This window comes from Orycteropus afer, unplaced genomic scaffold (genome assembly GCF_000298275.1).
Source record: "Orycteropus afer afer isolate SDZICR_OR568_19922 unplaced genomic scaffold, OryAfe1.0 scaffold00167, whole genome shotgun sequence".
Lineage (NCBI taxonomy): Eukaryota > Metazoa > Chordata > Mammalia > Tubulidentata > Orycteropodidae > Orycteropus > Orycteropus afer.
The window spans coordinates 5,238,550-5,249,102 of NW_006921754.1; the positions used below are offsets into that span (position 1 = coordinate 5,238,550).

At 35.9% G+C, this 10,553-nt stretch overlaps 1 protein-coding gene across 1 annotated transcript in view; it reads left to right on the forward strand.

The window, feature by feature from the left end:
- The first annotated feature begins 288 nt into the window (after positions 1–288).
- CUNH6orf58 (chromosome unknown C6orf58 homolog) overlaps positions 289–10,553 on the forward strand; it is a 47,271-nt gene continuing 37,006 nt past the window's right edge. The window contains exons 1-4 of the mRNA XM_042781757.1: positions 289–589; positions 3,167–3,250; positions 6,529–6,713; positions 7,638–7,738. Of these exons, the coding sequence (XP_042637691.1) occupies positions 289–589; positions 3,167–3,250; positions 6,529–6,713; positions 7,638–7,738 (671 nt within the window). The remainder of the gene's footprint in view (positions 590–3,166; positions 3,251–6,528; positions 6,714–7,637; positions 7,739–10,553) is intronic.

Consider the following 10,553-nt stretch of genomic DNA (forward strand, 5'->3'; position numbering starts at 1 on the left):
GTAAACATAATAGCTACTTTTAAAAAGTCTTCAAAGCATTTAATTCACTTAACATTAAATTTTTTCAACAGCCTTTTTTCAAATGTCACATGAATAATAAACTATATTGGTAATGTTGCTCGAAGGAAGCACTTATTTTTTTTGGTAGTGAATTCTCATCTTTATTGTATCATCTCCAGGAAAAAGAAAATAAAACATTGATAGGCTGAGATGTAAAATAAAACAACAACTTCCGCCTCTGTTTCTCAATTAAAGCCCTGCCAGATGTCAATCCCCAGCTTTGGCATCATGGCTTTCCTTCTGTTGTTGGCCTATGTGATAGCTGGATGTCTTTCTGCTGCTTCAGCAGGCACATGCAATCTCTTAGCTCTGTATCCCCCTTTATGGGAGGAGAGCCCTGGTCAGTTCAATGTCTACCAGGTGAAAAATGGACAGTACATTATTGATGCCTGGGTATATCCTGAGAGAATGGGGATGTACAAAATCCTATTGACTCAGACAGCCAAGTATTTTGAAAGATTTTCACCAGAAAATGAACAAAACATTCTATGGGGACTGCCTCTGCAGCATGGCTGGCAATATAATACAGGTAAGAGTCACTCTTTTTTATTGTAATGCTCGTCCAATATATTCATGAACTCAAAAAAAAAAAAAATCCAAACTCACTGCCGTTGAGTCAGATCCGACTCATAGCAACCTCTCCCTGAGTTTCCAAGGCAGTACCACTACGGAAGTAGATTGTCCAGTCTTCCTTCTGAGGAGTGGCTGGTGGGTTTGAACTGCCAGCCTTCTGGTTAGCTTAGGCACTATGCCACCAGCACTCCCATATATCCATGAAGTAACTGGTAAATGAGACCTCTGTACATAGTATACCAAAGGAACTCTGGTGGAACTGTGGGTAAGGCATTTGTTTGCTATCTAGAACGTCAGTCGTTCAAGACTATCAGCTGCTCCACAGAAGGAAGATGAGGCTAACTACTTCTATAAAGCTTTACAGCCTTAGAAACCCTGTGGGGGTTGCTATGTGTCCAAAATGACTCAATGGGAGTGGGTTTATGTGCTATACCATGTTTTTTGAAAATTAATTATTTCCCTTTTCTCTCCTCTTTTTTTTTTTTTAACCCTTGTAATCATTACTTTACTTTTCTCCACAAATCTTTCATTAATGGGTTGACTGTTTCTACTAGAAAGAGTAGTGAGAGATAAGGCATATGGCATAAAGGAACCAAAACTGAACTCACTCTTGTCAAGTTGGATTGGACTAGACAACCCCTCCTTGGGTTTCCGAGGCAGTATCACTATGCAAGTAGATTGCCCAACCTTCCTTCCCAGGAGTGGCTGGGTTTGAATCATCAGCCTTCTGGTTAGCAGTCAAATGCCTTAGGCACTATGCCACCAGAAGACTTTACTGACAGAAATAGGGATGTTTAACCTTGCCTGAGTACCAAGATCACAGTACAACTCCAGATGTGTTCAGTTAGAGATGAAAAGAAATCAAACAGCAAATAAGCTGAAATTTAGGGCTAAAGAATATTGTCAGTAGAATTAAGATAATATTTGAAAGTATCATGAAGGCTGAATGCCTTAGGGGAGTAAGTGAAATAAAAAGAGCTGGGTAATACAAGGAAGAGGCCTAAGCTCCAAAGAAAACAGAAGAAAAGGAACAGAAGAAGTAAGTTTTACATAACTATCTTTCACTAATTTGGTAGTGTGAGAAATAGTCAATTAGGAAAAAAATTCACAATTCTAATGTTCATACTGATTAACAGTACTAACAAGTTCTTCAGTATCATTATTTTGAGATTAAGCAGGTTAAGAAAAGCTGAGTGGGCATGAACCATGAGATTAAAAAGAAAGGAACTGGACATATGTGGGGAAAAGAGATGAGCAGAACTGTCATGCTAATGAAAGAATGAAGGAACAAAGCAAGAAGGGGTAGTTGTAGAGGAACATAAGGAAGAGAAAGTGAGTGCACAAGAGAAAGGTTCTTAAGGAAACGAGCAAATGCAAAATAGATATAACAGAAACCTGAAGGCAAGGTTGAAGTTCAAGAAGTAAATGAGAATAAACTATAGATTTACTTAGGTGGAAGTGAGAGAAAGAAAGAAGGAGTGGAGAGAATAAATAAACAAACTGTAATTAAGCTGGGTGGAGGGGGAATCTTAAGCAATGTCAGAGGAGAAAATTAGGGTACAGAATCCAAGGGATAAACAGAAAATAAGCAGGGAAGATGGGGGGTGACACAAATAGAACATAAGAAATTGAGAAAATATGATTGTGCTTTGGTGAGGAAAAGAAATATCTGGTAATATTGATGGAGCACATACACACTGGGTGAAACCCTTCTCATGATTTTTGTCACTTGACATAACAATCTTAGGAAGCACTTAATGTTATTATTCCTATTTTATAGCTGAGGAAACCAAAGTATAAGAAAACTCATAAACCAAACTTACTGCCATTGAGTCGATTCCAACTCATAGCAACTGCTGTTGGGTTTCTGAGGCTGTAAATATTTACAGAAGTGGATTGCCCAGTCTCCCTTCTGCAGAGTGGCTGGTGGGTTTGAACCACCAACCTTCTGGTCAGTCAAAGGCTAAGTTGCTTAGCCAAGGTCAAGCTAGTAAATGATAGGACAGGGCTTTGGTTTGACTCTAGATTTCTGTTAATTTCTATGCACTCTTTTAATGTCTACTGAATCTCTAATTCTGAAGGAATTTATCAAAGGAAGTAGAAAAGACTATTATCTTTACAAGAGCAAAGAATACTTAAGTAATTTAAAAGTACAAAATTGTGGTGATGTTAGGGAAAGAAAATTTTCTTAAGATGAGAAAAGAAAGATAAATAGAGATTGGAAGACAAATACAAGTCATTCTGGAGATGCATCTAGTTAAGTGACAAATTATAAGCAGTTTAAAAATACCAAAAAGAAAACCAAACTCACTGCCATCGAGTCGGATCTGATTCCTAGCAATCCCTCCATGGGTTTCCAAGGAGGTGGCACTACTGAAGTAGATTGCCCAATCTTCCTTCCAAGGAGTGGCTGGTGGGTTTGAACTTCCAACCTTCTGGTTAGCAGTCAAATGCCTTAGACACTATGCTACCAGAGCTCTTCTAGTTTAAAAATAGGCATAATAAACATGACTGTCTATTCTCTCTTTTCTAGGCAGATTAGCTGATCCCACCAATGCAACGAACTGTGGTTACGAATCAGATCATTTGTGCATCTCAGTGAACAGTTGGTGGGCTGGTAAGTTCATTTAAATAGCAAAACAAATTACTAACCATCTCACAAATAATATATATTCAAGCTAAAATCTTAAGTACAGAGAAAAGGACTTAGTTATGGTTGCAAGCATGATTACAAATTAAGCATGTATATATAAGATTCTAACTCTTAATCAAAGCTGTAATCACAGTAGAATATTTTAGGAAATTTTACATATTTTACAGAAATACATCAGTGAGAGGTTTTGTACCATTTTGTGAACAAATCTGTAACTTTCTTTGTACTTTACCTAGGATGATTTGAAAAAATAAAATATTACCAAATCTCTTAAAATTATTTTTTGTTTGAAAATATTATAGGCACCTTCTGTACCCATATTTATTCATAATTATAAGATGATGGATAGAAGCATGTTAAAGTGATCCTTTGGAGGATTCATATTCAATATTTTTTTGATGGTCTAGTTTTTATCACATATTTTTTGATCAATCAGTTATTTTTTTTTCTTGGTGGTTTATAGTTCCCATCAAAATGTCCTTGTTCAACATAAGAAAAACAATCAAGATGATATACCACATTAATAGAAAAGAGTCAAATAATCATCTCAGTTGAAACAAAAAGGGCATTTGACAAAATCCAATATTCTTTCATGATTAGAACACTCAATTAGATAGGAATAGAAGGGAAATCCTCAACATGATAAAGGAAATTTATGAAAAACTCATAGCTAACTTCATATTCAACGGAAAAAAATTGGAAACTTTCTTATCAAGATCAGGAACAAGACAAGGATGCCCACTGTCATCACTGCTGTTCAGCATTGTATTGGAAGGCCTAAGCAGAACAATCAGTCAAGAAAAATAAATAAAAGCTATCCAAATTGAGTAAGAGGAACTGAAACTTTAGTAAGTAACATAATTCTATAAACAGAAAACTACAAAGATTGCAAAAGAAAGCTATTCAAAAAAAAAAAAAACAAACTCACTGCCATAAAGTCGATTCTATTCCAATTCATAATGACCCCTTTTGGGTTTCTGATGTGGTAAATCTTTACAGAAGTAGCTTGTCCAATCTTCCTTCTGCTACGTGGCTGGTGGGTTTGAACCGTCAGCCTTCTGGTTAGCAGGCAAGTGACTTAGCCACTATGCTACCAGAGCTCTAATAAATTAATTCTGCAAAGTGGCAGGGTACAGGGTCAATACACAAAAATCACTTGGATTTCTATCCATCGGCTATGGGCATTCAGAAATGGAAATTAAAGAAACATTTACACTGTTGTTAGCATCTTAAAAAAAAAAAAAATCACCATGAAACCTAGGGATAAATCATAATCAGGAAGGAAAAAGACTTTGACACTGAAAACTATTGAGCATTACTAAAATTGAAGACTTAATATTGTTAAGATAACAACTTTACCTAAAGCAATCTATAGATTCACTGTAATGTAATCCCTATCAAAATTCCAATAGCTTTCTTGAAGGAATGGAAAAGTTAACCTCAAATTTATATGAAACAGCAAAGAACCCCAGATAGCCAAAATAATCTTAAAAGAAGAACAGAGTGGGAGGATTCACACTTTCTAATTTTAAAATATACCATTAATTTATAGTAATCAAAATAGTCTAATGCTAGTGTAATAATAGGAGCTCTGGTGGCATAGTGCCTAAGGCACTTGACTGCTAACCAGAAGGCTGGGGGTTCAAACCCACCAGCCACTCCTCAGAAGGAATGTTTGGGCAATCTATTTCCGTAGTGATACTGCCTCGGAAACCCAAGGAGGGATCGCTATGAGTCAGGTCCAACTCGATGGCACATAACAACAACAACAACAACAACAAGTGTAATAATAGATGGACAGGCCAATGGAATAGAATTGAGAATCCAGAAATAAATCTATACAAGTATGACCCAATTGATTTTTGACAAAGGTGAGAAGTCCATTCAACAGGGAAGGAATACTTCAATAAATGATGCTGCAACAAATGGATTTCCCCATAGAAAAGAATGAAACTGAACTCATAACTCACACTGTGTACTAAAATTAACTCAAAATGGGTCAAAGGCCTAATTGGGAGATATGAAAGTGTGAAACTCTTAGAAGAAAATATGAGAGCAATGCTTTGGGATCTAGTTTTTAAAAATAGATTCCTGGATATGACACCAAAAGCATGAGCAGCAAAAGACAAAGTAGATAAATTAAAACAAACAAACAAACAAACAAACAACAAAGGAACTGAATACATGCTTTGTGAAAGAGGATTTACCTATGGCCAGTAAGCACGTGAAAAGATGTTCCAAGTCATTAATTGATAATTCGTTGCTGTGGAGTCAATTCCAACTCATAACAACCCCATACGACAGAGTAGAACTGCCCCATAGGGATTCCCAAGGCTTTGTGTAAACAGACTGCTACATCTTTCTTTCAAAGAGTGATTGGTAGATTCTAATGACTGACTTTTCAGTTAGCACTGAGTGCTTAACTACTGTACCACCAAGCCTCCCATTAATCTTTAGGGATATGCAAATGAAAACCATAGAGATACACCTTACTCCCAGTAGAATAACGATGATCAAAAAAGCAAAAAATAACAGGTGTTCATGAAAAGGTAGACAAATTGGATTCTCATCCATTACAAAATGGTACAGTTACTGTGGAAGACAGTTTGGAAGTTTCTCAAAAGTTGAATACAGACTTGCCATATGACCCAGTAATCCCAAACCTAGATATATACCCAGAAGAAATGGAGGCTGGAGCACAAACAGAAACCTGCATACCTATGTTCATTGTAGCTCTGTTCACAATACCCAAAGATGAAAAGAACTTAAATGTCCATCAACAGATGAGTAAATAAACAAAATGATTATATACCTACATATAACATGAAATATACACACAATGGACTCAAACATGAATAGGAATGAATTTCTGACACATGCTACAACATGGATGAATCTTGAAAACATCATGTTGAGTGATAAGTCAGTCACAAAAGGACAAATCATGTAAGATTCCTCTTATATAAAACAGACAAATGTATACAGACCAAAGTTTATTAGTTGTTACCAGGGATGAGAATGAGGGAAGAAGGGGAAATCTTTGCTTAGGGGCAACACAGTTTCTGCTATGGTGGTGGAATAGTTTAGAAAGGGAATAGTAGTGATATTTGCATTCAATGTCACTGAATTGCACATGCAGAATATTTTGAATTGCCAAATGTTTTGTAATGTATTATTTTAACAATAAAAAAATCCTCTTACATTTGCTAGTGTTTGTGGTAATAAGTGTTTTGCTTTTACAGATATAAATTATTTTCTGTGTGCATTACCTTTCCTTTCTGCGGTTGATTCTGGTGTGATGGGGATATCATCAGATCAAGTCACCATTTTGCCACCACCCAAAGATCAGATGCTGTTTTGTTTTGACGTGTTTACCTGTCGTTCATTATTCCCAAAGACAATGGACAAGTGGAATGCCTTTTACCAGGTTCCTTCTTTAAAATTTATAATTTATACTCTTAAGAAGTGATAAGACAATTTCTTTTGGTATACATCTTCTGTATAGGATAGTGTGTGGGCATGGTACATTATTTTCCTTATTATGAAAATATTAAGTTTTATGTAATCATTATAGTTGGCCATTATATGTCATCAACATTCCCTTTCCCAATACAGCATTAGCAAAAAAACTGATACTCTCTTCTCACTACAAATTATACACAAATACATAAGCACACAGGATATCTTGATGAATGGAGAACAGACAATTCCAGCTAATTTGAACTTCAGGCCTTTTAAAGAAAAATCTTTAGGAGAAATGTGATATGGAAGTGGTTTTGCAGCAGTTGATCTACTTATTCTAATTGAATTAATAAACCACATATGAGTAGAATATCAAAATTATAGCAATCAAAAGCAAATATTCAATGACCAAAGTAAAACACACCAGTTAAAAGTAGACATGGACTAAGATTTAATGATGAAAAATTAATTTACTCATTCTTTATATTATTAGTTCATTAATTTAGATATGTTTAAATTAAATATTATAACAAGACTTTTTCCCACTTCTTATTCTTAAGGTGTTGTGATCATTTTGACTATAGTATAAGAAATGACAAACAAAAAATAAAGACCTTCAGGCCAGTATAAAAGAATGACTCTGAAAAATACTTGCATTCACTTCTCATACATGCATGCATTATTACTAGTAATAACTATGTATTATGTCCTTTACTATATGTCCTTTACAGAATTTTAGGCACTAATGTCTTACACAAATTAATTCTGAGTAACAATTTCTCCTCTCATGTAGAATATTGCTAAATTATACATGTGAACAAGATTGAATTGCAGGAAGAAGAACTGTTACAGTTGTTCAAATATTAATAAAATTCTTCTTTTGCTTTAGAATATGAAGTTACCTTCTAGTAGCTTTGAAGGTCTGTTGAAGTATTTATGGGCTGCACATACCTCAACCTTGCAGGATGTTCTCAAAATTTTTGAAACTAGGTAAGAATGGATAAAAAGTAATTTCTGTTCAATGGAAAAATGATTTTTTGGCCTTATTCATGACTATCTTCTTTACTTCTACTTCAAACTTCCTAATAAATAATAAGTCAAAAGATTGAACACATAAAGATTGATATCCTAGGCACCCTCAACTCACTGCTGCAAGTCGATTGTGACTCATAGTGACCCCTCCTTGGGTTTCTGAGGCACTGTCTCTATGGAAGTATATTGCCCAATCTTTCTTCCAAGGAGTGGCTGGTGGGTTTGAATTGCCAGTCTTCCGGTTAGCAGTCAAATGCTTTAGGCACTATACCATCAGCATTAGTGAGCTGAAATGACTGGGTATGGCCATTTTGAATAAGACAACCATATGATCTACTATACGGGGAATGAAAAATTGAAGATGAATGGAGTGGCATTCATCATTACAAAGAAGGTTTCAAGATCTATCCTGAAGTACAATGCTGTCAGTGATAGGATAATATCCATACGCCTACAAGGAAAACCAGTTAATACTACTATTATGCAAATTTACACACCAACCACAAAAGTTAAAGATGAGGAAATTAAAGATTTTTACTAACTTCTACAGTCTGAAATTATCCAAACATACAATCAAGATGGGCTGATTATCAATGGTGATTGGAATGGAAAGGTTGGAAACAAAGAAGAATCACCAATAGTTGGAAAATTTGGCCTTGAGGATAGAAATAATGCTGAAGATAGCATGATAGAATTTTTCAAGACCAATGACTTACTCATTGCAAATACCTTTTTTCAACAACACAAACAGTGGCTATAAACATGGCCTTTGGCACATGAAGTACACAGGAATCAGACTGACTACATTTGGTGCAAGAGACAATGGAGAAGTTCAGTGTCTTTAGGCCAAAGCAAGGCAAGGAGCAGATTGTGGAACAGACCATCAACTGCCCATTTGCAAGTTCAAGTTGAAGTTGAAAACAATTAAAATAAGTACACAACAGCCAAAATATGACCTTGAATATATCCCTCCCAAATGTAGAGACCATCTAAAAAATAGATTTGATGCATTTAACACCAATGACCAAAAACCAGAAGAATTGTGGGATGACATCAAGGACATCATCCATGAAGAAAGCAAGAGGTCATTAAAAAGACAGAATAGGAAGAAAATGCCAAATGGATGTCAGAAGAGACTCTGAAACTTGCCCTTGAACAGAGAGTAGCTAAAACAAATGAAAGAAATGACAAGATAAAAGAGCTGAACAGAAGATTTCAAAGAGCAGCTTGAGAAGACAAAGTCAATTACTATAATGAAATGTGCAAAGACATGGAGTTGGAAAGCCAAAAGGGAAGAATACACTGGGTATTTCTCAAGCTGAAAGAACTGAAGAAAAAATTCAAGCCTGGATTGCAATATTGAAAGATTTTATGGGCAGTATAGTGAATGATGCAGGAAACATCAAAAGAAGATGGATGGAATACACAGAGTCACTGTACCAAAAAGATTTGTTTGATGTTCATCCAATTCAGGAGGTGGCATATGATTAAGAACCAATGGTACTGAAGGAAGAAGTCAAAGCTGCACTGAAGGAAGTGGTGAAAACAAAGACTCCAGGAATTGATGGAATACTCATTGAAGTGTTTCAACAAACAGCTGCTGCATTAGCAGTACTCACTTGGCTATGACAAGAGATTTGGAAGACAGCTACCCAGCTAAGTGACTGGAAGAGATCCATATTTGTACCCATTCAAAAAAAAGGTGATCCCATAGAATGTGGAAATTACCAAACAATATCATTAATATCACACACAAGTAAAATCTTACTGAAGATAATACAAAAACAGTTACAGCAGTATATTGACAGAGAACTTCCAGAAATGCAAGCTGGATTCAGAAGAGGACGTGGAATGAGAGACATCATTGCTGATGTCAGATGGATCTTGTCTGAAAGTAAAGAATATCAGAAAGATGTTTACTTGTGTTTTATTTTCTATGCAAAGGCATTTGATTTTGTGGATCATAACAAATTGTGGATGACATTGAGAAGAATGGAAATTCCAGAACACTTAATTGTACTCATGAAGAACCTATACATAGACCAGGAGGCTGTTGTTTGAACAGAACAAGGGGATACTGCATGGTTTAAAATCAGGAAAGGTGGGTGTCAGGATTGTATCCTTTCACCATACTTATTCAATCTGTATGTTGTTGTTATGTGCCATTGAGTCACACCTGACTCATAGCAACCCCTCCTTGGGTTTCTGTGATGGTACCACTACAGAAGTAGATTGCCCAACCTTCCTTCCAAGGAGTGGCTGGTGGGTTTGAACCGCCAGCCTCCTGGTTAGCAGTCAAGTGCCTTAGGCACTACACTACCAGCGCTCCTATTCAATGTGTATGCTGAGCATATAATAAGAGAAGCTGGACTATATGGAGAAGAATGTGGCATCAGTATTGGAGGAAGACTAATTAATAACCTACAATATATAAATGACACAATTTTGCTTGCTGAAAGTGAGGATTACTTGGAGCACTTACTGATGAAGATTAAAGACTACAGTCTGCAGTATGGATTATATCTCAATATGAAGAAAATACAAATCATAACAACGGGACCTATAAGTAGCATCATTATCATTTATCAATGGAGAAAAGATTGACATTGCCAAAGACTTCATATTACTTGGTTCTATAATCAACACCAATGGAAGCAGCAATCAAAATATCAGACAACATATAGCATTGGGCAAATCTGCTGCAAAAGACGTCTTCCAAGTGCTGAAGAACAAAGATGTCTCCTCGAAGACTAAGTTGCTCCTGATACAAGCC